Source organism: Gopherus evgoodei, unplaced genomic scaffold (assembly GCF_007399415.2).
Source record: "Gopherus evgoodei ecotype Sinaloan lineage unplaced genomic scaffold, rGopEvg1_v1.p scaffold_110_arrow_ctg1, whole genome shotgun sequence".
NCBI classification, from domain to species: domain Eukaryota; kingdom Metazoa; phylum Chordata; order Testudines; family Testudinidae; genus Gopherus; species Gopherus evgoodei.
The window spans coordinates 90,915-117,334 of NW_022059773.1; the positions used below are offsets into that span (position 1 = coordinate 90,915).

At 48.6% G+C, this 26,420-nt stretch overlaps 1 protein-coding gene across 5 annotated transcripts; it reads left to right on the forward strand.

The window, feature by feature from the left end:
• On the forward strand, positions 1 to 18,533 carry LOC115639720 (zinc finger protein 154-like). Of its 5 annotated transcripts, none has more exons than XM_030542668.1 (10): positions 1 to 85; positions 1,162 to 1,247; positions 2,827 to 3,048; positions 3,686 to 3,708; positions 5,037 to 5,152; positions 5,453 to 5,485; positions 6,341 to 6,445; positions 9,818 to 9,906; positions 10,636 to 10,762; positions 17,390 to 18,533. In XM_030542668.1, exons 1-10 carry the CDS (start codon positions 22 to 24, stop codon positions 18,349 to 18,351), a joined length of 1,827 nt encoding a protein of 608 aa, XP_030398528.1. In that variant the 5' UTR covers positions 1 to 21; the 3' UTR covers positions 18,352 to 18,533. The 5 variants fall into 5 exon arrangements, with proteins under 5 accessions (XP_030398528.1, XP_030398530.1, XP_030398529.1 ...); XM_030542670.1 differs by having other exon boundaries at positions 17,393 to 18,533; XM_030542669.1 differs by having other exon boundaries at positions 5,040 to 5,152.
• Positions 18,534 to 26,420: the final 7,887 nt, after the last annotated feature.

Below are 26,420 nucleotides of genomic sequence, written 5' to 3' on the forward strand. Positions count from 1 at the left end.
CCTGTGTGCGGCAGCGGGGCCATGGCCGGGGCAGGGAGCGCAGCGCGGAGGCTGCTCCAGCCCTGCAGCCCGCGGGGCAGCGCGGGTCGGGCAGGGCCCAGGGGGCGGGGACACGCGTGGGGTGGACACGCTCCTGCCCCTGCCGGGAGGGGCCGCCCCGAGCTCCCCGCGGCCGGAGCGGGGCTGCCTGGGGCTGCGGGGGGGCGAGTGGCCCGGGCGGAGCGGAGCGGCCCCTGCTGCGGGGCCGGGGAGACGGAGCCCGGGAGCGGCTGGGCCAGGAGCTGCAGGAGGGGCCCGGAGCGCGGCTCGGCTGCAGAGCTCGGAGCCCAGGCTGGGCCCGGGAGGGGGAGAGGGAGCCGGGGGAGGGGATCTGGGGTGTCAGAGCCGGGCTGGGGGGTGACTGTGGGGGAGCTTGGAGTGTATTGGGGGGTCAGGACTAGGGGTTGGGGATGTTGGGGGGCTCCATGTTCAGATATGGCTCTGCGGGAGCTTTGGGGTGTATTGGGGGTCAGGACTAGGGGTTGGGGATGTTGGGGGGCTCCATGTTCAGATATGGCTCTGCGGGAGCTTTGGGGTGTATTGGGGGGTCAGGACTAGGGGTTGGGGATGTTGGGGGGCTCCATGTTCAGATATGGCTCTGCGGGAGCTTTGGGGTGTATTGAGGGGTCAGGACTAGGGGTTGGGGATGTTGGGGGCTCCTTGTTCAGATATGGCTCTGCGGGAGCTTTGGGGTGTATTGGGGGGTCAGGACTAGGGGTTGGGGATGTTGGGGGGCTCCATGTTCAGACATGGCTCTGCGGGAGCTTTGGGGTGTATTGGGGGGTCAGGACTAGGGGTTGGGGATGTTGGGGGGCTCCATGTTCAGACATGGCTCTGTGGGAGCTTTGGGGGCTGGAGCTGGGAAAAGTGGGGGACTGTCTGAAGTTGGCTGCTTGGGATGTGGGTGAGGCCCCGGGGAGCAGGGAGTTGGGCTGCAGCCCTGTCACTGCAGCCTGGGGCCCTGTGTTTTCTCTGGAAAAGCTTCTCCCTGTTTCTCCATCTCCTCTCAGTCTGAGTCCCAGGGACCCTGCACAGGCGTCTGCAGGGCAGGAGGGGCCCTGAAATCTGGCAGCTGGGAGGTTTGCAGCAGTTTCTAACCCTCCCTCCCCTGCTTCTTCCAGGAGGTACCACAAAAGTATCTGGCCCCTCTGGGAAAAGAGGGAGAAGCAGCTAAAGCTGAGGAGGAGCGACAAAGTGAGGAGCTGCTGGTAGGTGCCCAGAGACCCCAGCCACTGAGGTTTGCCTGGCATAAGAATGATCTGGGGAATGCAGGGCCCCCCCTGCCAGCCTCAGCCAGGGACCCATCCCCACTGGAGTCCAGGGAACCTGCAGGGTCAGACACGGGGATAACATGATGCCCTTAGGATGCAGGAGGCTGCTGGGCAGGAGAGGGTCAGTCTGTGTTAGCCAGAGCCCCTGCCCACGGACTGTCTGGATGTCACAGTGACCAGGGATCCTTTCTAGCTCCTGGGGGGTTGGGGAGGAAGGAGATGAAATGTGGGCTGCAGAGATGGAGGATTTGGCTCAGTGCAAGTTGATGAGGTTTTGGGGAGAAGTGTCCCTCCTGTTGGTGATGTACAGCTCACCCCGGCCCTGATCCCTCCTCCCTTCCTGGGATAAATGAACTTCCCATCACTCACTGCAAGAGATCTTGTGTTCTGGTAAATAACTCTGCCACCCGCCTCGAGGCGCATTTATGATGTTCCCCATTTACCGAGCAGATGAATTTCGGTGTTGATAAATGCAAAGTAATGCACATAGGAAAAGATAATATCAAATGGACATAAAATGATGGGGTCTAAATTAGCTGTTACCACTCAAAAAAGAGATTTTGGAGTCGCTGTGGATAGTTCTCTGGAAACATCCACTCAATGTGCAGCGCCAGTCAAAAAAGCAAACAGAATGTGGGGAATCATTAGGAAAGGGATAGATAATAAAACAGAAAATATCCTATTGCCTCTATATAAATCCATGGTACCTCCACATCTTGAATACTGTGTGCAGATCTGGTCACCTCATTTCAAAAAAATACATTGGAATTGGAAAAGGCTCAGAGAAGGCCAACAAAATGATGAAGGGTCCAGAACAGCTTCCGTATGAGGAGAGATTAATAAGACTGAGGCTATGGCTACACGCCGCAGCTTTTAGCGACACGTCTGTGCCGCTACAGCCGTGCTGCTAACAGGCACGCAGCGTAGCTGCTGTTTGTCAGCAGGAGAGATGTGCCAGTGTAGACAAAGCCTGAGACTGTTCAGCTTGGAAAAGAGACTACTATTGGGGGGAGGGGAATATGGTAGAGGTCTATAAAATCATGACTTGTGTGGCGAAAGTAAATAAGGAAGTGTTGTTTCTGCCTCATAACACAAGAACTAGGGGTCACTCAGTGAAATGAATAGGCAGCAGATTTAAAACAAACAAAAGGAAGTATTTCTTCACACAACGCACAGTCAACCTGTGGAACTCCTTGCCAAAGGATGTTGTGAAGCCAAGACACTAACAGGGTTCTAAAAAGAACTGGAGAAGTGCATGGAAGATAGGTCCATTAGTGGCTATTAGCCAGGATGAGCAGGGATGGTGTCCCTAACCTCTGTTTGCCAGAAGCTGGGAATGGGCGGCAGGGGATGATCACTTCATGATTCCCTGCTCTGTTCATTCCCTCTGGGGCACCTGGCATTGGCACTGTCAGAAGACAGGGTACTGGGCTAGATGGACCTTTGGTCTGACTCAGTCTGGCTATTCTTATGTTCTGTGTTCCCCTGTTACTGAGCCGCCCTCTCCCTGTTGCAGAAACAGACGGCAGCCGAGAGGCAGAAGATCGTCAGGGAGTGGCAGGAGCTGCGAGGGTGTCTGGAGGAGCAGGAACAGCGTCTGCTGGCCCGGCTGGAAGAGCTAGAGAGAGCCATTGTCCAGAGAAGGGATGAGGGCGTCTGCAGCCTGTCGTGGGAGATTTCCCTGCTCAGCGAGAGGGGAGGAGAGAAGGGGCAGCAGCCGCTGAGCCAACCCCTGCAGGTCTGGCTGTCATTGCAATGATCATACGCAGCATTTCTATGGGCGCTTCTGAGCTCTAGACCCCAAAGCACTTTACAGAGTGGGGTCAGGGGCATTATCCCTATGAGACAAATGGGGAAAGTGAGGCAGAGGGAGGGGCAGAGCCCTGCCCAACGTCACACAGTGAGTCTGGCAGCGGCGCCATGGATGGGTCCTGGGAGTCCTGGATGCTGCAGCCCCAAGACCTTCTCTCCTGGAAATTACTCTCTGCATTGGCACTTGGAGGGTGAAATCCCCTCCACCACCATGCTGAGGTCCCAAGCCAGGCCCAAGGCCCCTCGCACTGCAGGTTAATGGGTTTAGTGGGGCCAGGGGTCTTCTGGATCTCTCAGCACTGGGCAGAATTTGATTCTCAATGCAGAGAAATATCTTCTGCCTGTAAAGTGCCTGGGGAGAAGATTCCTGCAGTGGTGACCTGCCCACAGGGATTGCTGGGGCTGCGTAGGGGAAAGTCCCTGGTGAGGGGGGCAGCTGCTCTGGGAATGTCAACCTGAAATTCCCCTACTGCCCGAGGCCTCAGTAGTGACTCCTGCAGAGCAGGAGGCTTCCCCACCCAGGAACCCCCCACTGACAGCCTCTTCTTTCTCTCCCTCTTTAGGGTGTTGGGAGCACTGGGGGCAGGTAAGTCCTGGGCTCCATTTCGCTCCCCCTCATGGGCCGTTAGGTTTGATAACTGCACTGAATAGGAAGCTGCCCCCTGCCCTTGGAGCGTGTGATTCTGTCTCCCCTAGTGGCTGACTCAGGTAGGAGAAGAGCCGGTTACTGTCCAATTGCTAATGAGGTCACAGCAGGGCTGCTAGACACAGGGCCGATGGGACAGATCAGGCCCGTCTCCTGGACTGATGTGGCCACGTCATGTATTCCAAGGGTGCAGAATCTCAGCTTTCACATTTGTTAAAGTGAGTTGCTGGCCCTCAGCACCTCCCTAGTGTAAACCGAGACAGCGTTGCCTTGCTGGGGTTGCCAGCAGCCTGAAGCCGTAGCTCTGAGAGCGTGAACTCTCCTGTCTCCTGTTAATGTCATCGGGGTGTCAACTGAAATGATGACACTTTGATGTCAACATTGAATGTTCCCTGGTGATCACCTGAGCAGGTGGATCAGGGAGAGGGCGGGAGTGAAACCTTTGCAGGGTGGGAATAGGGGGTTGCTGTAGGGAGGGAAGAACAGAGGAGAGACACAATGACAAGGAAGCAAGAGAGAAATGGAGAAAGGAGGGTGGGAAAGGAAGGGAAGAACCAGCAGGGCCCTACAGGGTGTCCGGGAAGGGGCTGTTTTCCTCCCGAGTGACACTGAGTGTGACAGACAAAGACTTGGCAAAATACTAAGAAGTAAAATTTTTTTCTGATACGAAGGGCAGATTCTCCCCTTGTTCCTTGTATATGGGTGTCCCATGGAGAGCAGTGGATGTTCTGCTGTGAATGGAGCAGGGCACAGAGTCCTAACCTGATGCCCTGGCCACTGGCCGTAACGGACAGGGCAATCTGGCCCTCTCTGCGAAATGAGCTGGACAGCCCAGGGTTACTGCTTCAGCTGAAGGGCTTGAGGGTTTTGGTGTTTAAGGGCCCATGTTCATTCTCTGCTGGAGCCCTGAGCTCTGTCTGTGGCCACTGTCAGCATGTAGGACCTGCCCACTCTTTGGTCTGTGTCTCCTCCCTTTCCACGTAATCCCAGTGCTGGTGGTCCTTGTTCCTGCAGTAAACTAGCGTAGGGGGTGGCTCTGCCCCCCACAGAACCAGAGCGTCCCTAAGAAAGCTCCTGAACAATGTCTCCGTTCCTTGCTCTAGTGTCTCCCCACTTCCCGTCTCTCTGGGGAGCACAGGGCTGAGGTGACTCGCCATGACAACGACCATCTCAGGCTACAAAGCTCAGATCCAGGTTTCCTGGAGTTTGGGGATTGCTGGGCTCAGGGTCTGGGTCTCAGGCCTATTTCTCACCCCTCCTTTCCCCAGCAGGGAGGACAGGACATTTCGGAAGCTAGAGCCGTCGTTTGCGGAGCTGGAGAAGAGACTCAGCGATTTTTCTCTGAAAAGTGCCATGCTGCAGGAGGTGGTGCTGAGATTCAAAGGTGAATTGGAGTCTGGGGGTGGCATCTCCTCTGGTTAGAGCGACCCTGGCCCTTGGGAGGAGTTGGGGACTCTAGTGATATCACTGATCCTCGGCTCCATCTCACAGCCCAGCTCAGCGAGTCAACCTTCCCCATGGAGCAGCCCTGAGGGGCTGGCTCTGTCTGCAGCGGCTGCGTTATCGGCCTCTGATCTCTGTCACCATCTCGTAGTTAACAGCAGTTCCATTAATAAGCAATGGGGATTTCTCCATGAATGCGAGGGCCTGAATTCTCACCTCTCCCATCTTCTCCTTCCCCTAGAGACGCTGCGACGGGGGCTGGGGAGCGACACAGGTACGTGTCTGTCTCTGACTGGCCATGGGGAGATTTCAGACCAATAACCATATTAACGACAGGGAATCACAGCCTCCAGCACCTGGAAGCTGTGTAACAATGGGAAAGGATGTTACTTTCTTCTTGCACCACTATATTTTCAACTGACTTGTTTCTTAAATATTTTAGCTCAACAATATCACATAAGCATTTAAAGTGTTTTGCAGTTTTTTTTAGTACTCATTTTTTTGCCTTTGCTTTCTTTAATTATTGCATTTTTAACACTACATTAAATTTAAGAATTTTATTTTGCAGTTTTAATTGCAGTAATATTAATAGTGTTTTTAATTAAGTTTACATAGTCTGATTTTAAAGCTTTTTTTTAAAGACCACTAAGGTCTTTGACAACTTTTCCTGTGTTTGAGTGGTTGCTTGACACTTTTTGAAAAAAAATACAAAGGCTGAGGTTTTTTTAAACATATTTATTTGAAAGTTTGTTAGTATAATTAGAGTTTTTAAAAAAAAATACAGACTTTTTTTGTTGTGACTCTAAATTGGTAATCGCATTTTTAACTTATAATTATTTTAGTGCACTATTTACCTCTTGTGAGACAGGTTGTAGCTGATTTTTACACTTTAAATAAAACAGCTATTAGCATCTAATTTGGTTAAAACAGCAATTCAATATATATATAAATATTGGCATAACCTGCACTACTTTAAGAATGCAACGTTTGTTTGGTTCTTTTAATTAACTTTTTGCTCTAACCTTTTTTTTTATGCTTACATTATGCCTTATATTAATTTATATTTCTTGGAATGATTTTATTCATTTAAGATAGAATCTTAATTTTTTTTCTCCCAATACATTTCTAGCCATCCCGATGATGATTAATTTCTGGGAAACATCCTCAGCAGAATTATTTGAAGGTGTTGTACCAGACAGTAAAGGCACAGAGGCAGTGGCTTGTGGGAAAGAGGGTAAGTTTCATTACTAATCCTGCTCTTAAAAAGAGGCTCTTTTTAGAAAACTAGTTTAACTTACAAGCACTGAGAGACTTTAAGAAAGTCACTAATCACGAGAGCAATGGGTCCCTTTGGAACATATTTTAACTGACAAGCCCTTAGAGCCTTTCTGAGAAACAGGATAGAACTATGGTCAAAATGAAGTGCAAATTAATGAACGTGCATCATGAGGAGAAAGAGAAGGGAACACAAATTAAAATATAATGAAAACAAAGCCTCTCAGAAAGGAACTGTTATCAGTTTAGTAGCAGTGTTGCCATGTCAGGGGTGAGGTGGGAGATGATTTTCTCTTCCCACCCCATCGCTTTTTAAAAGTCTCAAAAGGAATAAAAGTAGGTGGCATAGTTAATTTTGTATTATTTTGTTTACTAATTAAATCCATGTCCCTAAGGCCAAATTTGGCCTAGGTAACTTTGTTGCCACATTTTCTTGTTTACCAAGCAGAGGGCTTAGTACTGGCCCTGAACTACATCATTAGCCCCCTTTTTGTTTGGACTAATTTAATTTTCTGTAGTTGGTCGTCTTGCACCTGTGCATGGCATTCATGGCTGAAAAGAATTTAACCTACTTTTCATCAACTTGTTGCTGTAGGGTATTGTAAGATCTTATGAACTTTTGTCGTCTTTTTACAGTGAAGTAAGGCAGAGAGTTCAAAACGTGGGTGTTACTGGAATTAACAGTTCCCAGGGTTGGTCCATGTATGCCATTGCACTGGGCTCATTCACGCTTTGTCCGGGTACCATGTAGCACTCTCTTCCCATGCGTAGTCAATGCTGATACAAAAGAATGCTCTAGGCTTGTGTTTCTCAGCTGCTGGTTTGTGACCCCCGGGGGCTCAGGAAAGGCAGTCAGGAGGCTGTGAGATGTTGAGTATTTCATTATGATCTAAAGCAAAGAAAATCTCACTCCCCCACGCCCGCACTCCCCTGTTCATTGTGATCAGTGTTCTCTGTCAGCCTCTTGAAATATACAAGTTATATATAGACTCAGCACGGATACATGTTGTATTCTTACTTTTATAGTAAATGTTCAGGGGTCAGAAAAGATTTGGCTTCCAATAAGTGGTGCTTGCTTACTTATCTCAGCTGTGAAATGAGGCAGTTTGCAACTGTGCACAGTAACCCTTTCATTGCCTGTATCCCAGCCAGCAAGACTGAAAGCCCTGCGGTGGTTAGTAGAAATGGGGACGAAGCAGAAAGTTTTGATGCAAACCGGCATTGAGTGCGGTCAGCGATTGCAGGAGAGCAAAGGAACCCAGGGATCGTTAGTCACTAAGTCTCCCAGGCAGAGGGAGGGGAGGGGGGGAAAGAGAAGACAGAAAATGAAGGAGAAATAAGTAGGGGGTTGGAAGTTCACAAGCTCCCAAACCTGCGCACATCCAGTCATAGAGTCTGTCATGGTATAAATCCCCACTCTGAAGCTTAGCGTCCAAAAGATGGGGTACCAGCATGAATTCCTCTAAGCTCAGTTACCAGCTTAGTACCCGTAGCGCTGCCACCAACCAGGAATTCCAGTGCCTGGTACACTCTGGTCCCCCCAGAACCTTGCCTGGGGACCCCCAAGACCCAGTCCCTCTGGATCTTAACACAAGGAAAGTAAACCCTTTTCCCCACCGTTGCCTCTCCCAGACTTCCCCTCCCTGGATTACCCTGGAAGATCACTGTGATTCAAACTCCTTGAATCTTAAAACAGAGAGGAAAATTCACCTTCCCCCTCCTTCTCTCTCCCCCTCCCAGACTCTCCCTGAGAGAGAAAGTAATCCTAACACAGAGAGAAATTAACCTTTCTCTCCCCCTTCCCTCCTTTCTCCCCACCAATTCCCTGGTGAATCCAGACCCAGTCCCCTGGGGTCTCACACCAGAATAAAAAAACAATCAGGTTCTTCAACAAGAAAAGCTTTTAATTAAAGAAAGAAAAACAGTAAAAATTATCTTTGTAAATTTAAGATGGAATAGGTACAGGGTCTTTCAGCTATAGACACTGGGAATACCCTCCCAGCCTAAGTATACAAGTACAAATTAAAATCCGTTCAGCCAAATACACATTTGAACTCCTTCCAGCCAAATACACATTTGCAAATAAAGAAAACAAACATAAGCCTAACTCGCCTTATCTACCTAGTACTTACTATTCTGAGCACATATAAGAGACTGTATCAGGGAGATTGGAGAGAAACCTGGTTGCTCGTCTGGTCACTCTCAGAACCCAGAGAGAACAACAACCAAACACTAACAGCACACACAAAAACTTCCCTCCCTCAAGATTTGAAAGTATCCTGTCCCCTGATTGGTCCTCTGGTCAGGTGACAGCCAGGCTCACTGAACTTGTTAACCCTTTACAGGCAAAAGAGACATGAAATACTCCTGTTCTGTTAACCCTTAACTATCTGTTTATGACAGAGTCATAAAGTCTAAGGCCAGAAGGGACCACTGGATCATCTGGTCTGACCTCCTGTCTAGCACTGGCTGCCAACACCCCCCAGTACCCGCCCACTAAACTCAACAGCTGGAGTGAGACCAAAGTCTTGCAGCCCAGAGGAGACTAGACTGTTATATGCCCCAGGCAGAGAATAGGAGGGACCGAGGTGCCCCAGTGCCCCAGACCCCTGCAGTGGCAGGGAAATGATTAAGTGAGATATTTCTGGGTGATCCTAGTGAGTGCCCCACACCCCACGCTGCAGAGGAAGATGGAAAAACCCCCAGATCACCTACAACCTGACCCAAGGGGGAAATTTCTTCCCCATCCCACCTATAATGATCAGTTAGACTCTGAGCATGGGAGCACAAAGAGAGAGAGAGAGAGAGATTCACCCTGCCCAATATCCTGTCTTCTTCTCTGGCTGTTCCTGAAGCTTCAGAAGAAAGAGATAAAAGAACCCTCCAAAAATATATAGGGGGGAAAAATCCCTTCCTGACCCCTAGCAGTTATGGGTGAAACTCTGAAGCATGAGGGTGAAGAACATAATACATAAAATGGAAGTGAGCCCCACTTCATGGTCCACTATTTGTCTCTATTGACCAAGCCTTCCAGCTATCACCAGCAAACTTCATTTAATTTACTGCACCTACACTGGGCAGACTTTGTCCTGTCCCTGCCTCCGCCTGCTCCCCACCGTTGGGGGAGTTGCCCTCAGGGTTTTAAAACTAGCGCAGTGGGTTTAGCACTGGTGGGAAGGGCCGGGTCTGGGCTGTGATAAAGTGATGGAATGTTTTCCCAGCATGTGAGTCAGAAACATCTTGTGCAGGGAAAGGGCCAGGGAAGATCATGATGTGACAAGAACTAAAGGTCCTTCTGAAATCTTCTCTGTCACCCTTCTCACCCTGACAGGCGGCAGAGTAACGCCCACCTTTGGCTCCAGATTGTCCCAGCCTCCCACGGGACAGGGAAGGGAACTGGCTGTAGTGGAGCCAGTCCAGGTAGGGATTATTGCGGGGTGGCTAGTGGGTTCCTGCTGGAGGGGGAGGGGCAGGAAATACTGAGGGCTGGGATCTTTGGGGAAGCTCAGTGTGGAGGTGGGATGGGGGCAGGAAATACTCAGGGTGGAGAAAGGGAGGGGGACAAGGCATGTGACAAACTTGCTGGGAATTGTTTAACCCAAGTCCTGGATTCTAGGAACAGACCCATGGGGTTTGGGGGAGGAAATTACCCTATTTGTGGAATGGGGCTGGTGGGGGAACCCTGGACAGCGCTGGGGAAAACGTATCAGATTCCCAGTGCAAGAACATGAACCTACTGGCCAGAGGCTGCTAGGAGATTGGAAGGAGGGGTGGGAGGTGACCCACCAGTGGGGCTTAGAGTAGATAACCCCTCCCCTTCCTTCCAGCTGCCGGCAATGGGAAATCTGTTGGGATTCCTACTGGGGAGCTGACCCTGGAGCCTGCTGGGGGCCCCATCCCCCGCATCAGCCTCTGGCTCGTAGGTGTGTGATGGATGAGAAGACCCTTCCCCCTCTGTCTGCTGGGGGGGTGAGGGGATCTCTATCTCCCCTCCTGTTTTGCCTCCTGGCTGCTCTGAGCAGGGTGGGGCTGGGACCCTGCTGACTGTGAGCCTGCCAGAGCTTCCATTTGATTGGCTCCTCTCCCCCATGAATAGTGGGGCTGTGAGTGGGGCAGCAGGTTGTGAGTGGAGGGCTCTTGCTCTTTCAGGGGCCGGTGACCTTCGAGGAGGTGGCTGTGTATTTCACCAGTGAAGAGTGGGCTCTGCTGGACCCCCGTCAAAGAGCCCTCTGCAGAGACGTCATGCAGGAGAACTATGAGAATGTGACCTCGCTGGGTAAGGATTCCCATCCCCTCCGTTCTTAGAAGGGGAAATGAAGAGTTAAGGTTCACGCCACCCCCACAATGCCTCCTCTGCTCTGCCCTGTCTCAGCAACAGCCCACTGAGTGCATTGAAATGGGGCAGACTAGGTCTCTCAAGGTTCCTGTGCACCTCCCTTCATATCACAGTCACACCTCTGCCAAGCTGCTCCAACTCCTCCCTTCACCATCCAGTTACAGCTACGGCTGACCCAGTGCACACGGCTGGAGGATGTGGAGAAATGCTGGGATTCCCATCTGTGAACACAACACAAACAATGGCACGTTCTTAGTCCTTCATAGCTATATTGGAATCATAGATTTTATGGCCAGAAAGGACTATTAGGTCATCTAATCTGACCTCCTGTAAAACCAGGTCATAGAATTTCATCCAGTTACTGCTGTACTGAGCTGAATACCTTGTGTTGGACTCAATCCGCCCCCAGAAAGGCATCCACTGCGACTGGAAGACTTCAAGAAATGGAGAAACCTCCACTTCCTTTGTTAGTTTGTTAACCTTTGCACCAGACTTACTGAGCCATTCCTAGTGGCTAGTACCAGCTGCAGGGCCAGGGGCAGAGTTAAGGTTGCATTTTAGGGGTGATGTGTATGGTCTGCATGAGAGAGTTTGCCAGCATAATTATATCAATTAAGGATGTGTTCTTTTGCATCCCTAACAAACAGAGCTATGCTGACAAAACTTTGCAGCTCAGAAGAGGCCAGAGTGGATTTTAAAACACTTTCCAAAATTTCAGGGCTGAGAGCAATATTTTAATCAGGGGAAACGTCTAAGAGGAACTCCTTCAGAATGCAAACAAAACGCACAATACACCTAGTCTGAAAGTAAACAGTGGTACGGCTCCGACTCAGATGAATGGGTGTAGCTCAGAGGCAGTGGCCACAGCATGTCCTCTTGACCCAACCAACCAATGACTATGAGAGCAGTGTGAGGTTCCTATTCAGGAGTTCTTGGCGGGTAGGGGAAAGGAGAGCAGGGAGCAGTGGGAGTGGAGAAGATGATGGGAGCTAGTGCTTGTGGGGTGCCACAAGGTAGGGAAGGCTGAGTGTAGTGGGAGGAAAGGGATAGGTATGTGGAAGACTACAGGGAATCAGGGAGGGATGGGTACCATGGAAGGAAGCAGAGGTGAGGAATCAGAGACAGAATCTCCTGGGAACAGGGAGTGTGGTAGTTTGGGGGAGTGGGAGCCTGGGAATGGAGAAAGGTGATGGAGGTCCCAGCAGTGGTGCTGTTGGAGTGGGGGGTATTGGGTAGGAGATGTGGGATACTTGGAAGTGGAAAAGACTGAGGATAGTGGGAAGAGGATGGGGAGTGTTTGCTCCAAGGAGCAGGAAGGATCTGGTGGCAGTGGGAAGGGAAGGTGTCAGGGAGGCAGAGATTTGGGGCCTTCCACTGAGAATGCTTTTGCCATAGTCTCTAATGACCTCTCCCTAAGCAAAGCTCAGAACCAATGCTCCACCCTTATTCTTCTTGACCCGTCAGCCGCCTTTAATACCACTGACCATGGTCGTCGTCTTGACATCTTGTCTGCTTCCTGGTTCTCCTCCTACCTCTGTAACCACTACTTCAGCGTGTCCTTAGGAAGATCGTCCTCACCCCCACTCCATTTTTCTGTGGGGGTTCTACAGGGCTCAGTCCTTGGTCACTTCCTCTGTACTTTATCTCTGGGAAATCTCACCCCCAAATACAAATTCAGCTACTGTCCGTATGCTGATGAATCACAGATCTACCGCTCTACTCCAGACCTGTCTTCCTCTGTCCAAACTGAAATCTCCGCCTCTCTCTGATGACTCCTCATGGATGGCTAGCCATCAACTCAAGCTCAACAGCTCATCAAATGTTGATAACAGAGCTCTTAATCCCCCAAGCCAGCCCCCCATCTCCTTTCTTGCTGTTCAGCCTAGAATTAGCTGATGAAATCTCAGAGCCTCTGGCAATATTTGCAAACTCAGATGACAGAAGGGGTCCCAGAAGACTGGAGAAGGGTTAACATAGTGCCCATCTTTACAAAGGGGAAAAAGGAGAAGCTGGAGCCTAGTCAGCCTGACCTCAGTACCAGGGAAGCTACTAGAGCAATGTATAAAACATTCAATTTGCGAATACCCAGAGGATGAAGGGGTAACCGATAGCAGCCAGCATGGATTTACTAGGAACATAGCATGACAAACCAGCCTGATATCCTTCTTTGATAGGGCAACTGGTTTGGTGGCTAAAATGGACCTGGACTTCAGAAAGGCTTTTGACACAGTCCCATGAGTAAGCTGGAGAAATGCAGGCTCAACAGAACTCCCATTAAGTGGATATATAATTGGTTACACAACCGCAAACAAAGAATAACTATTATTGGAATGATGTCACATTGCAGGGATTTCTCAAATGGGGTTTCACAGGGATCTGTTTTGTGTCTGTTGCTATTTAACATCTTCATTAATGACCTGGATGTAGGAATAGAGAGCATACTGATCAAATTTGCAGATGACACTAAGCTGGGTGGGCGGTTGTCAACACTTTGGAGGATAGAGCAAAACTTGAAAGAGATTGTGATAAATTGGTGACCTGGGCTATAGACACCAATGACATTCAACAAAGACAAGTGTAAGGTGCTACACTTCGGGAAGAAAAACCCAGTGCACAAATCCTGACTGGGAGATAACTGGCATGGCAGCAGCACCGCTGAGAAGGATCTGGAAGTTGTGGTGGATCACAACCTCAACATGAAGTCAACAGCGTGATGGTAATGCAAAAAGAAGCAAATGCATTAAGAGAAGCATAGCATGCAAATCACAGGTGGTGATAGTACTGCTCTACTCAGCACTGGTTAGGCCTCAGGGGGAGTCCCGCATCCAGTTTTGGTCACCAGTGACTAGACAGGATGTAGAGAAACTGGAAAGAATCCAGAGGCAAATGACAAAGATGATCAAAGGGATGGAACACAAACCAGTGAGCAAAGGCTGATGGAATTGGATGTGTTTAGTTTGGAAATGAGTTAATCAGCGATCTTCAAATACTCAAAAGGCTGTGTGAGTGTGTGTGGCCGTTCCTCCTGGTCTGTCTCAGGACAGAGCTGCAAAGTCTCCAAGCCCAGGCCCTCAGACAGGGTGGGGTAGCAAACAATTAGGGGCGTTGCCCAGGTCAAGCACCAAACAGTCTAGCATCCTTGCTTGGCGGCCAGTCGACCAACACAGGCCTCCTGGCCAAAGGCGGGGTGGCAGGAGGTAGGGGGACCCTGGCCCACCTGACTCCACTGGGTCCCAGCCCCTGGTCCTAACAGTGGCAGTGTAATCTGCCACTGGATCAGGAGGGGTCCACCACAACACCCTTACTTAGTGTCAGGCCAACACTCAGCCAGACGATGGTCTAATTTCCCTGGGCTACTTCCTACAATCCCCAAGGTTTGGTACCTCTGGCCTCCATTTCCCCAGGGATTGGTGGTCTGTGGCAGCCCCATCAGCTCATTGGCACCTCGACTGGCTGGTGATCCTGGGAGCTTTGGCCAGTCCTCTGGTGGCAGCCCTAGTGGGTCCTCAGTGTCCCACTCTGGCAGCGGGTGATAAGCGTCTGTCTCCTTCGGCAGCTCCAGCCCAACTGAGCTGCAGGGCCCCCTCTTGTACTTCTGCTTCCTGTCCTCATCTTCCAGAGGGGTAGAGGTGGCTTTCCTGGCTCTGTAGCCCAACAGGCAGGTTGTGGTCCCTGCTGGTCTTCCCCGCTACAGGCTGCCATACAGAGGATGGAGAACAGTTCTTCTTTCTTGTCACAGAGGGCAGGAGAAGAAGCAGGGGGTTCAAACTACAGCACAGCAGATTTAGATTAAATCTCAGGAACAACTTCCTAACTGGAAGAACAGTAGGACTATGGAACAGACGCCTAGGGCGGTGGTGGAAAGTTATTCACTGGAGGCTTTCAAAAGGAGGCTGGTTTAGTCACAGCAAATCCTGCACCTTGGCAGGGGGTTAGACTAGATGACCTTTGCGGTCCCTTTTAACTCTATGGTTCTAAGGGGAACCGGGGTTCACCCTTGGAAAAAGCTAAAGCGAGCGTGTCACTCATTAAGGGTATGTCTGCACTGCGTCTGGAAGCTGCCTCCCAGCCAGAGTCCATGCTGACTCACTACAAATAACGATGTAGGCGCTGTTGGTTGGGTTGTAGCTTGGGTTCTAAAGCCAGAGGTTGAGGGGGGTGGGTGGGCTGGATGGTCTGAACTCCAAGCAGAGCGCTAACATCAAAGCAATGTCTCCACAGCCATTTTTAATGCACTAGCGTGAGACTCAGCCTGGAAGGCGGCCGACTCCCTGATGCACCTTAGACGTATCCTAAAGAGGGCGGTCCCAAGGGAGACTGTATGAACGTTGGGTCACCTAACCCTGTAAATCCATGACCCAGCCCCCTCCCTTGGCACCCTGTCACCGAGCCTTAGCGAGTCACAACTGAGGATGCCAAATTCAGGACGAACTGCTGAGAAATAGGGCAAACACAACCCAAAACTGGTGGTTATTCTTTTATAAGTTTCAGAGTAGCAGCCGTGTTAGTCTGTATCCACAAAAAGAACAGGAGTACTTGTGGCACCTAAGAAACTAACATTTATTTGAGCATAAGCATGCATCCGATAAAGTGGGCTGTAGCCTATGAAAGCTTATGCTCAAATAAATTTCTTAGTCTCTAAGGTGCCACAAGTACTCCTTTTATAAGATAGATCAAACCAGCCACAAAAGTAACTTCTGTTTCACCACACTGGCTAACAAGAAAACATAAAGGCAGTTTTCTCAGGCATTCTGGTTCTTATAACACCACCAAACACACTGGATTCAGAGATGAGTGGTTCTTTACAACCAGTGTCATTAAATGATAGTTTCTTCTGATCCCAAAGGGCCAGCCACTCCCAGGTCAATATACAACTTAAAACTCACCCAAAAATCATGCTGGTGCCAATCCTTTAGTATGTAATATCTAAAGGTTTATTCATAAAAAGAAAGAAAGGTGAGAGTTAGAATTGGCTAAGGGAATCAATTACATCCAGTAATGGCAAAGTTCTTGGTTCAGGGTTATAGCAGTGGTGGAATAAATTGTTGGCTTAAGTCAAGTCTCTGGAGTACATGCACAGCTGCGATGGGTCATTCAGTCCTTTGCTCAGAGCTTCAATCTGTAGCAAAGTTCTTCCAGAGGTAAGAAGCAGGATTGAAGACAAAATGGAGGTGTTTCCAGGACCTTTTATAGCTTTTGCCGTGTGGAGGGCATCCCATGGTTCTTACTGTGGAAAATTAGAACAACAGGATGGAGTTTGGAGTCACATGGGCAAGTCACATGTTCATGCCCAGTTTCCCTCAGTCATTGCAGGAGGCCATTACCTAGATTCCAGACAGCACATTTCCATGACGGTCCACTCAGTGTAGATGAGCTTCTCCCACGATCCGCTGTCAACCAAGTGTGTCTTGATGAACCACTTAATTTGAAAGTCCCCCCAAGATGTGCTAGCTAGCTGCCTTGTGGGCATTACCCTGCTATGCTTATAAGAAGCATACAGCATCTTTTACAGGGGAAAAGGCAATACGCCGCATTTATTGAAAATAGAACAATTCGCATATGTGTTCAGTCACACACCACACACACTGTCCTGCCAGTCAGTGTTACAGTTACCAGTCCAGAGTCTAGAGCAACCTAGTGGCCAGCTAGGTTGATCATGGGTAGGAGGAGCTGGGTTCCGTTGGTCATGACACGATGCTCCGGGGAAGTCTTGGCAGGATGAACCCAAAGTTTCATGGCAAGGCACCTTGTTTATATAGTGATTTTCCTTCATTGGGACCAATGAGTTTTGCACCGTCATGCTGTATTCAATTGTTTGACAGTGCTTGTTATCTTAAATTGTCCTTCTCATCCTTTATCTTATTCTTTAATTAAGTCCCTCAGGGAGTTCTCCCAGGCTGGTTTTGATCACAGCTATCTTATCCCCACTGATAGGTGCCTGTCTCATCTTTAGAATCATCAGTCTGCCCTCCTCTGACATTTCAATAGGAGCGTGTTGCAGCCTCCTGGTGCCCTTGCGTCTTTCTTCAGTTCTTCCCTCATACATATGGTTCAGCGATGACCTTCACACTTATCTCTTAACATGTACATTCCTTATTCACACATAAAACAGAATTAATTTACACAGAACATTTTACACAGGAACATCAAATTGCCATGCAAAAGAAAACAACCATGGCATTCTTTTACTTATTTTAAAATGCTAAACATACAACAAATTGGTGACCCTCAAAGGTCTGTTACTGCCTTGAAATCAGTCCAGACACAGATTCTGGCTGATGTATCTCTACCCACTGGCCCATTAGCCATTCCTTTCTGTTACTCAAAAAGGGTGGCTGGCAGGATGTGCTTAGATCATACACCAATACACTTAATGCACGCTGCATAATTATTAGTTATCCTTCATTCCAAATTATATAAAATACAAACATAAAATCCTACTACAACATTTGGGGGAAGAGTTTGGGGGAGTTCAGTTCCTGATTTTTATTTGACCTCTCTCCAGTACTTGTTTTGGTTTGGCCTTCCCCTTTCCATCCCTGTCTGAGGTTTCTGTCTCTATCACAGCAGGTGATGCAATGGTACGTGAGAAAGAGGAGCAGAATTCTCTGCAGGAAAATGTTGAGCAAGTGGATAAACACAGAGAATTATCGCAAAGATCGAAAAGGAATGTGTCCAGGAGTCATGAGCAGGGAAACTCCTGTGAGAGTCAGCACCGACCAGAAAAAGAGCAGGGAAACCAGCCAGGGGAGAAAGTGGGTAAATTAATTTCACGAGAAGGAACTCAGAAGGACCTCAAGGAAACCACAACACAGCAGGAAATCCTTATGGGAAAGAGCAAAAATACATGCACTGTGTGTGGGAAAAACTTACGTGACTATTCAGCCCGTAAAGAGCATCATAGAATCCACACAAGTGAGAAACCCTATGAATGCAGTGAGTGTGGGAAAACCTTCAAGCGCAGCTCACATCTTATTTCCCATCAGAGAATCCACACAGGGGAGAAGCCCCATGGATGCAGTGAGTGTGGGAAAACCTTCAGCCGCAGCTCACACCTTATTACCCATCAGAGAATCCACACAGGGGAGAGGCCCTATGAATGCAGTGAGTGTGGGAAAAATTTCACTCACAGATTCAGCCTTATTAATCATCAGAGAATCCACATGGGGGAAAGGCCCTTTAAATGCCATGAGTGTGGAAAATGCTTCATTAACACCTCAACTCTTTCTAAACATCAGAGAATCCACACAGGGCAGAGGCCCTATGAATGTAGTGAGTGTGGGAAAAACTTCACTCACAGATCAGGCCTTTCTGAACATCAGAGAATCCACACTGGGGAGAGGCCGTATGAATGCAACGAGTGTGGGAAAACTTTCAATCGGAGCTCAAACCTTATTACTCATCAGAGAATCCACACAGGAGAGCGACCCTATGAATGCAGTGAGTGTGGGAAAACCTTCGCTTGGCACTCAGCCCATGTTAGTCATCAGAGAATCTGCCAGGGAGCTCAACACCATAAAAACCTCTAGGGCAGGGCTGCACAACTCGTAAAGCAGTGAGGGCCATATTACTCCAAAGAAAACATCTGAAGGCTGAACTCCCCTCCCCGCCCAGCACCGACAGAACACCACCCCCACCAAAACACACACACACCCAGTGCTGCCTGCACTGTGGAAACAAACCCTCCTTCCCCAGTACCACCCCGCTGAAACAGCTGTGGGCCAAAAAGGAAGATTGGGGGGATACTTTATTAAGAATTTTTCAATTCAAGCAAACAATTTTTTAAATTATTTTTTTTTTATGAATCAGGGAAAAATGAAAAACACCTGTTTTGTTGAAAGAAAACTTTGTACTTTTCATAATTACCTTGCAAATTTAATGAGAGATATTGCATCTCTTTTGGGCAACAAGCTTGTCGTATTCAGGGGTCATATCTGAAGTGGATATTTTCATTATGTCTTCCAAATGGTCGTCAGTCAGAGAAGAACATTGCTTGTTTTTATTCATGTTCGTGGTGGAAAATGATTTTTCACATATGTAGGTGCTTCCGAAAATCCTGAATGTTTTCAGTGCAACTTCAATAAGATTCTTGTATTTTTCATCATCCAGACTTTTGTAGAAGTCCCACAGGCTGCTTTCTCTGTGCTTATATCGGTAAACTGCCGAACATTGAAGTTCAGTAACCTCCAAATGCAAATCTACTGGCACTTCCTCTGGATCCACAGAAAAGGGATCTTCAATCAGCTTCAACTGGACATCGTCGTCTTTAGACAAAGTAAGTCTTCTGTCAAATTCTTCAATCAAAAGATTGATGTGCTTTGCATATTTTTCTCCTAACTCAGCGTGTTTGTGCTGAGGGATACACTGTGCACAAGTGGGAAAGTGACACATTTCACCTTTTGACAGCCGACTTCTGAAAAGTTTCAATTTCATTTTGAAAGCTTTCACTGCTGCACACATTTGAAATATAAGTTGATTTTTTCCCTCTGAAGTTGAATGTTGAGATCATTCAGGTGTGCTGTAATATCACAAAAGAAAAAGAGATCTTGATTCCAGGACTCATTTTCAAGCTCTGGGAATTTTATTGGCCCATTTTCTACGAATTTTGCTACCTCCTCTTTCAAAGGAATGAAACGGCGGAGCACTTTTCCTCGACTCAACCACCTCACTTCCGTATGACTGCACTCAGTGTTTACCCCTTCAAGAAGGGCTCGGAATGTCCTATGTTTTAGTCCTCTAGAACGGGTGTAGTTTACAATGGAAACTATCACTGACGTTACATGCTCAGATTTTAAGACTTTCTACACAAAACCTGCTGATGTAAATGCAGTGATGTTTGGTTATTTGTCTCCCACTAAATTCTTCAAGAAGAGTAACTGCTCCAACATTTTTTTCCACACATAGCTGGGGCACTATCAGTACAAATGGCCATCAAGTTTGTGAAATCTAAGGCCTGACATATCATTCATGCACTTTATCACTTCACTGGAGATTTCTTTTCCGGTTGTGTGACCTGTCATGGAGCACATGCCAGCAAGTTCTTCAGTAATTTCAAAGTTATTATCAATACCTCTAATAAAAATAAGAAGTTGGGCGGTGTCTTTTAAATCGGTGCTTTCATCCCTAGCTAGGGAGTAAAAGCAGAATTCACTGACTCTCTGCTTTAACTGATCACTTAGATTGGTAGAAATGTCAGCTATTCTTCTCTGTACAGTCATGCGTGCTAGACTGACATTCTCAAATATTTTCCTCTTTTCTGGACATAACTCAGATACAGCAATCAAGATACACTTTTTTAAAAACTCACCTTCTGTGAAGCATTTCCCAACAGCAGCAATTTCCTTAGACATTTGAAAGCTTACTTTAGTAACTGTATCATTCTCAGTATGTACGTATTTCTTCGTCCATTCAGTGTTGAAGACGCTGTGCTCTGATTCTCTTTTTCTCTTTTTCTTTTCACTCGTGGTAGCCATTATGAAGCTCAAGATTTTATTGAATAAATTCACGCACAAGGGAAACACTCACAGTCACACACAAAGAGAAGAGATCTCTCATGGTGCATGGCCCACTAGCAAGGCACTGACTGTGTGTGGAAGCCTGTAGAGGGGGAAAGAAACAGCGCGCTTAGGGTGACCAGATCACAGCAGTAAAATAGGACCTACCCCCTCCCCTCTCAACCCCACCATCACATCCCTCTTCACTCCCTAACCCCCCGCTGGCTTGCTGCGTCCCTCCTAGTCAGTGCCCCACTCACCTCTTTTCACCTCCTCTCTCCCCTGCCAGAAACCCCCATGCCCGCCCCTAGAATCCCTGCTGCCTCACTGCTCGCCTCTTTGCCCACTCGCCCGCCTCCGACTTGCTGCTCACCCCAGCTCGCCCCCCCCTCGAAGTATAAAGCCTCATTCAAAGACCCAGGGATCACTATATTACTGCACACAGCAGTCAATCAATGCAGTTGTAGATACATCTCTGCATTATCTATTTTTGTATAACTTGTATATCACTTTGCATTGAACCTTGGTAGTATGTTATAGCGAGCCCCTAAGGTAGTATAATTAAAGTAAAAGAAAAATGTCTTTTTGCTAGAAGTAGAATAAGATCTTCCCTCCACTTGGTAATCAGTTGCCCTGTTGAATGAATGAGGTGTGAATGAGAAAGGCATGGAAGGCAGCACTTCCAGACAGCTGCAACCCTTGTAGAGGGGCTGGGAGCCAGAGCAAGGGTTCATATTACAAATAAGGCATAAATAGTCAACAGCGAGGATGATTCACCACAGGAACAAGCTACCAAGGAAAGTGGTGGATTTGCCATCTCCTGATGTCATTTAATGAAGACTAGATGCCTTCTGGAATGTGTTTGCCCCCAAAGTAGCTCTTGTGTCATACAGGAGGCCTGTGATATGCAGGGGATCAGATTAGATACTCTAATGGTCTCTTCTGGCCATAAAGTTGACTAATGTCTGAGAAAACTGAGTGTAGCATTGAGAGCAGCGTCTGATGTTTTCCTGTCTAGCCAGCTTGCTTCCTAGAACGAATGCTCCTTGAGTGGGGTGATCCACAGGGAGTAGCTCAAACCTCCAAAGTGCCTGGCCAGGGGCAGGACATTAGCACAGCAAGGGAGGGGTGTGGCAGTGACATCACAAAGGCCTTTTGCAAGACCTCAGACTATTGGTCAAAGGTGGTGGGGAGGTGGTGACCTCACAGAGAGATGCTGACATCAGCCAGGCAGGACAGAGGCAAGGGGCCAGGGAAACCTCAGAGACCCCTGTGGCTTTGCTTCAGCAAGTCTCCTTCTCCAGGTCTCTCTTTGAGGACTGAGAGAGTATTCGGGTCCACGGATGTGAGCGCCAGGAGGAACCTCTTTTAAGTTTTCTCCTTCCCTTTTGTCAAGGTATGATTCCCCACTCTGAACCTTAGCGTCCAAAAGATGGGGTACCTGCATAAACCCCCCTAAGCTTAATTACTAGCTTAGAAATGGTAGAGCTGCCACCCCCAAAAATATAGTGTTTTGGGACACTTTCTGGCCCCCAAACCCTTCCCTGGGGACCCCAAGACCCCAAACCCCTTGGATCTCAAAACAAAGGGAAATAAACCAATTCCCTCCTTTCTTCTTCCCAGATTCACCCCTCCCTGGGTTACACTGGGAGATCACTGTGATTCAAACTCCTTGAATCCAAAAACAGAGAGGAAATTCACCTTCCCCCCCTTCTCTCCCCCTCCCAGACTCTCCCTGAGAGAGAGACAGTGATCCTAACACAGAGAGAAATCAGGCTTTTCCTCCCCCCTTCTCTTCTTTCTCCCACCAATTCCCTGGTGAGTCCAGACCCCGTCCTCTGGGGTCTCACACAAGAATAGAAAAAACAATCAGGTTCTTAAAAAGGGAAAAACTTTTAATTAAAGAAAGAAAAAAAGTAAAAATTATCTCTGTAAAATCAAGATGGAAAATGTTACAGGGTCTCTCAGCTTATAGACACCAGAGAGAATCCTTCCCCCAGCACAAATACAAGTTGCAGCAAACAGAGATACAATCCTTTCAGCAAAATACACATTTGCAAATAAAGAAAACAAAATACTAAACCGTCTTTCTAACTGGTACTTACTAAATTGACCAGAAGAGACTGTATCAGAGAGATTGGAGAGAAACCTGGTTGCACGTCTGGTCCCTCTGAGCCCTCAGAGTGAACAACAACCAAACACTAACAGCACACACAAAGACTTCCCTCCATCAAGATTTGAAAGTGTCCTGTCCCCTGATTGGTCCTCTGGTCAGGTGACAGCCAGGCTCACTGAGCTTGTTAACCCTTTACAGGCAAAAGAGACATGAAGTACTCCTGTTCTATTAACCCTTAACTATCTGTTTGACACCTTTTAGTGATTTTACTAGAAAACAACCGTCCCTGTTTAGAAGGTAAGAGCTTCCTCAAGATTTGAAACCTGTTCAGTCTGATCCATCAGGTGACAGTTGAATTCTAGGCATGGAAAACACGAGCTTAAGGAGGCAGAATTTTATTCTGCACCTGGGATTTTGTCCCTCAGAATCACTGGGGACATTAGGGTTTGTCCTTTTTGTTTCACCTTTTCCTCCATCCATGCCTTCCTCCTTTCTCTTTGTCTCTTGCTTCTTTTGTCCTTTCACCTGTTCCCCTCCCAACACCAAGAGTGAGGTGTGTGTGTGTGTGTGTGTTTGTGTGTTGTGGGGGAGTGCTCTGCAGCTTCCACTGTGGGACGTCCACCCAAAAATGTGGGGCTGAAATAGTGCTCGGGCAGTGATCCCCACCGGTGACCTGGGCCATCCTTTGAGCTCTCTGGTGAGAACCCTCGGCCTCCGTCCTCAGTCTCTACCCTGACTGGCTGAGCAGGGGGTTATTGACAGGGAGGAGACTCAAGTCCTTGTTCTCTTTTAAGACCAAGTAAATAAGTCATAACCACTTATATGTTTGATGAATTTTGCTGCTTCTCTGCATTAATGGTCTCTGAGCAGTTCATGATTCTCTCTAACATTGCAGTTCTCCTAAAATACTTGCTGAATAATTACTATGCACTGTTGTTGGTATGCAGCTCATTCGAGAACACTTTATTCAGGTCGTTCAATGTCTGAAATTCAAGATCTGATGGTTAGTTTGTGAATCAGGGGTCCTATTCCCTCTTGGGTCCTATTCCTAACTCTGCCAGTGACTGGCTGTGTGACCTAAGACAAGTCAATTCTCCTTTCTCAGCCTTAGATTCTCCCTCTTTCAAGTAGGGATAATAATGATCCGCTCCTACCTACCTCACGGTGGGTGAAGTGCGGGGATCCATTGGAGAGTGTCACTAGTGTAACCCTTCTGCCCCTCTGAGTTGGCAGCAACAAGGGCCGGGTTCAGTATCCAGGGGTTCAGTTTCAATAACACAATGCATAACCGGCTCGAGCCCCCACCCAGTGACCTGGGACAATTACATACCACCCCACCCGGGCGCCTCTAGGAGGCAATACTTCCCCACTCGCAAGCACGGAGTCCGAGTGTAGCAAAATCCTTTTAATAAAGGAGAGAAACAATGCAGGATCCCATTGGAGAAACACCACAAACAGGATAACACAAACCATGAGCAAAAAACCCCACCTCAAAGTACATTTGGCAATGTCTAAAGTCCAAATCACCACAGAGTTCAAAAGTTCATCTGCAGGGTTCTCCCCCACCCCCAGCCTGGGTGGAAATGGGGGGGCACACAGGGTGTAAAAGGGGCACCTTACGTGGGCCGAGGCCGACTGCCCCACCTCTCCGTGGAGATCTGCTGCAGCCTTCACCACGATCAGCTCTGCTCTGCTCCTCCAGCCATCCCCGCAAACTGCTCTGCTCCACTTGCTGTTCCACAAGCCGCTCCAACCGTTCCACACACTGCTCCGCTCCACCATATGCTCCACTCTACCAGCCGTCCCATGAACTACTCCAGCTGTCCCCACACATTGCTCAGTTCTTCTCTGCTGCACTAGGCCACTCCAACCATCCTGCAAACTGCTCTGCCAGCCACTTAGCAATATATCTCTTAAGCTCCCCCACTAGTTAACACAGCACTCAGTGATCTCAGCTCTTACTGATTTCAGCTTGTAGTAGTGGAGCCCCAGTGCTGGTCCAAAGTGAATTCAGCTCAGCAGCCTCTAGCTAGGTTCCAGAGAGAAGGAGGTGCAATTGGTATGCCAGGCACTCAAAGGTGCCCCATACCATCAGGTACACATACCTATCCCCAACCTCTCTCAATTCACTGGGTTTTGGCATCCATGTCCCTTGTCTAGCGAGTGCTACTTAATTGATGTTGAGACTTTCTGTCATAAAGCAGTCTCATAGTTCCTCATTCACGTAATCAGGGTGACAACACTTTATTCCTCCTGCCCCAGTAATGAAGAAATTGGGGATCTTAGAGCTGTCAAAATAACCATCTCAGGCTGCCATGGGCTATGCTAGGCAGGGTGGGTGTGCCAATGCAAACACCTGAAATTCCTTTCCACACTCCCTGAAATTCTTTCCACACTCCCCATAGTTCACCACCAGATGTCAGGGTAGATCTCATCCTGACTCTGCTTACATCCTCCCCCCAGTCGAGAATTTGTCGTCCCGACAAATCACATTCCCTACTATACCAACTCACTGGTCCCCTCCAAAGGGCCTCAGATAGCCCACTTCAGCTTCCACAAACCTGTGTGCTAAATGTATTGGCTCTTCACTAGTCACCCCAGGAGCATCATAAGTTAACCGTTTCACTGGTCTTATTACCCTGTCTCGCCTATTGAGAATCCCTGTTGATGTGATAGGGGGGACATCCTCTTGAGTGACGGATGGAGAGGTTTCCCGTGAGGTCCCCTCAGATACTGGCATAGGCCCCTGCATTTCTAGTTCTAACAGTGGAGGGTCAAAGGTGCTCAGGACATCCTCCATCTGTATGTCGCCACTGTCCAATAACCTGTGTATGTCATCACACAGGGGTCCCACCAGTGGCTCAGGAGTATCAGGAATGGGCCTAAATACTTCTGCCATGGGGTTTAGGGTGGAAGAGGAGGTGCTCTCTTTTGATTCAGCTTATCGAGACTGAAATCTTGTCTTCACCTCCAAAGTGCCTGGGCAGGGGCAGAACATTAGCACAGCAAGGGAGGGGTGTGGCAGTGACATCACAAAGGCCTCTTGCAGGACCTCAGACTATTGGTCAAAGGTGGTGGGGAGGTGATGACCCCACAGAAAGATGCTGACGTCAGCCAGGCAGGACAGGGGCGAGGAGCCAGGGAAACCTCAGAGACCCCTGTGGCTTTGCTTCAGCAAGTCTCCTTCTCCAGGTCACTCTCTGAGGACTGAGAAAGTATTTGGGTTCATGTATGTGAGCGCCAGGAGGAACCTCTTTCCAGGTTTCTCCTTCCCTTTTCCTGATTTTAATAGAAAACAGCTGTCCCTGTTTAGAAGGTAAGAGCCTCCTCGAGGGAAAGGATGTCCTGGGCGTGTCACAGTTCGGATGCCAGTGCCCCCCCACACACACACTGTAAGGAAACTCCCGCCACCCTGCTCTGTGTTCGCAGTGTGGGAGAGAGCAGCATTCCACAGCAGTGATTTGCTCCTGGCTGCCAGAGCAGAGCAGCAGGCTCAGCTGTCAGAACTTCCCAGAGCAATGAAAGGGGAGGGGCCCATGGCTCTGTAGCAGGAATGCAGGGTAGGCGAGTTCACGGCGGGCATTGCCGGATATGGAGGAGGCCAGTTATGGTGATATAATGAACGGCAGCATCTGCTCAGTCACTTTAAGTTTGCTGCAAAAGCTCTAGACCTCTCATTGGAGTTGTTTTATTTTGTCAGCAAAACAGGGCAGTTTTGTTGCCAGACGTGGCATTTCAGTGTGTACACCAGCCACAAGCTGCCGACCGAGGTAGCCTAGTGTGTTTTTTACACACTTGAGCAATATAATTCTACTGAAACAACTTTGTAGTGCAGACCTGGTCAAAGATTCACTCACACACAACTTGTAAGGACAACGTCACCTGCTCCTCTGCTTTGCAGAATCCAAACACAAACAAAGCTTGTCAGGCCCTGGTGACGATGGCAGGGAGTCAGGTGTAGGCCGACACGGGGTTTTAGCCATCCACA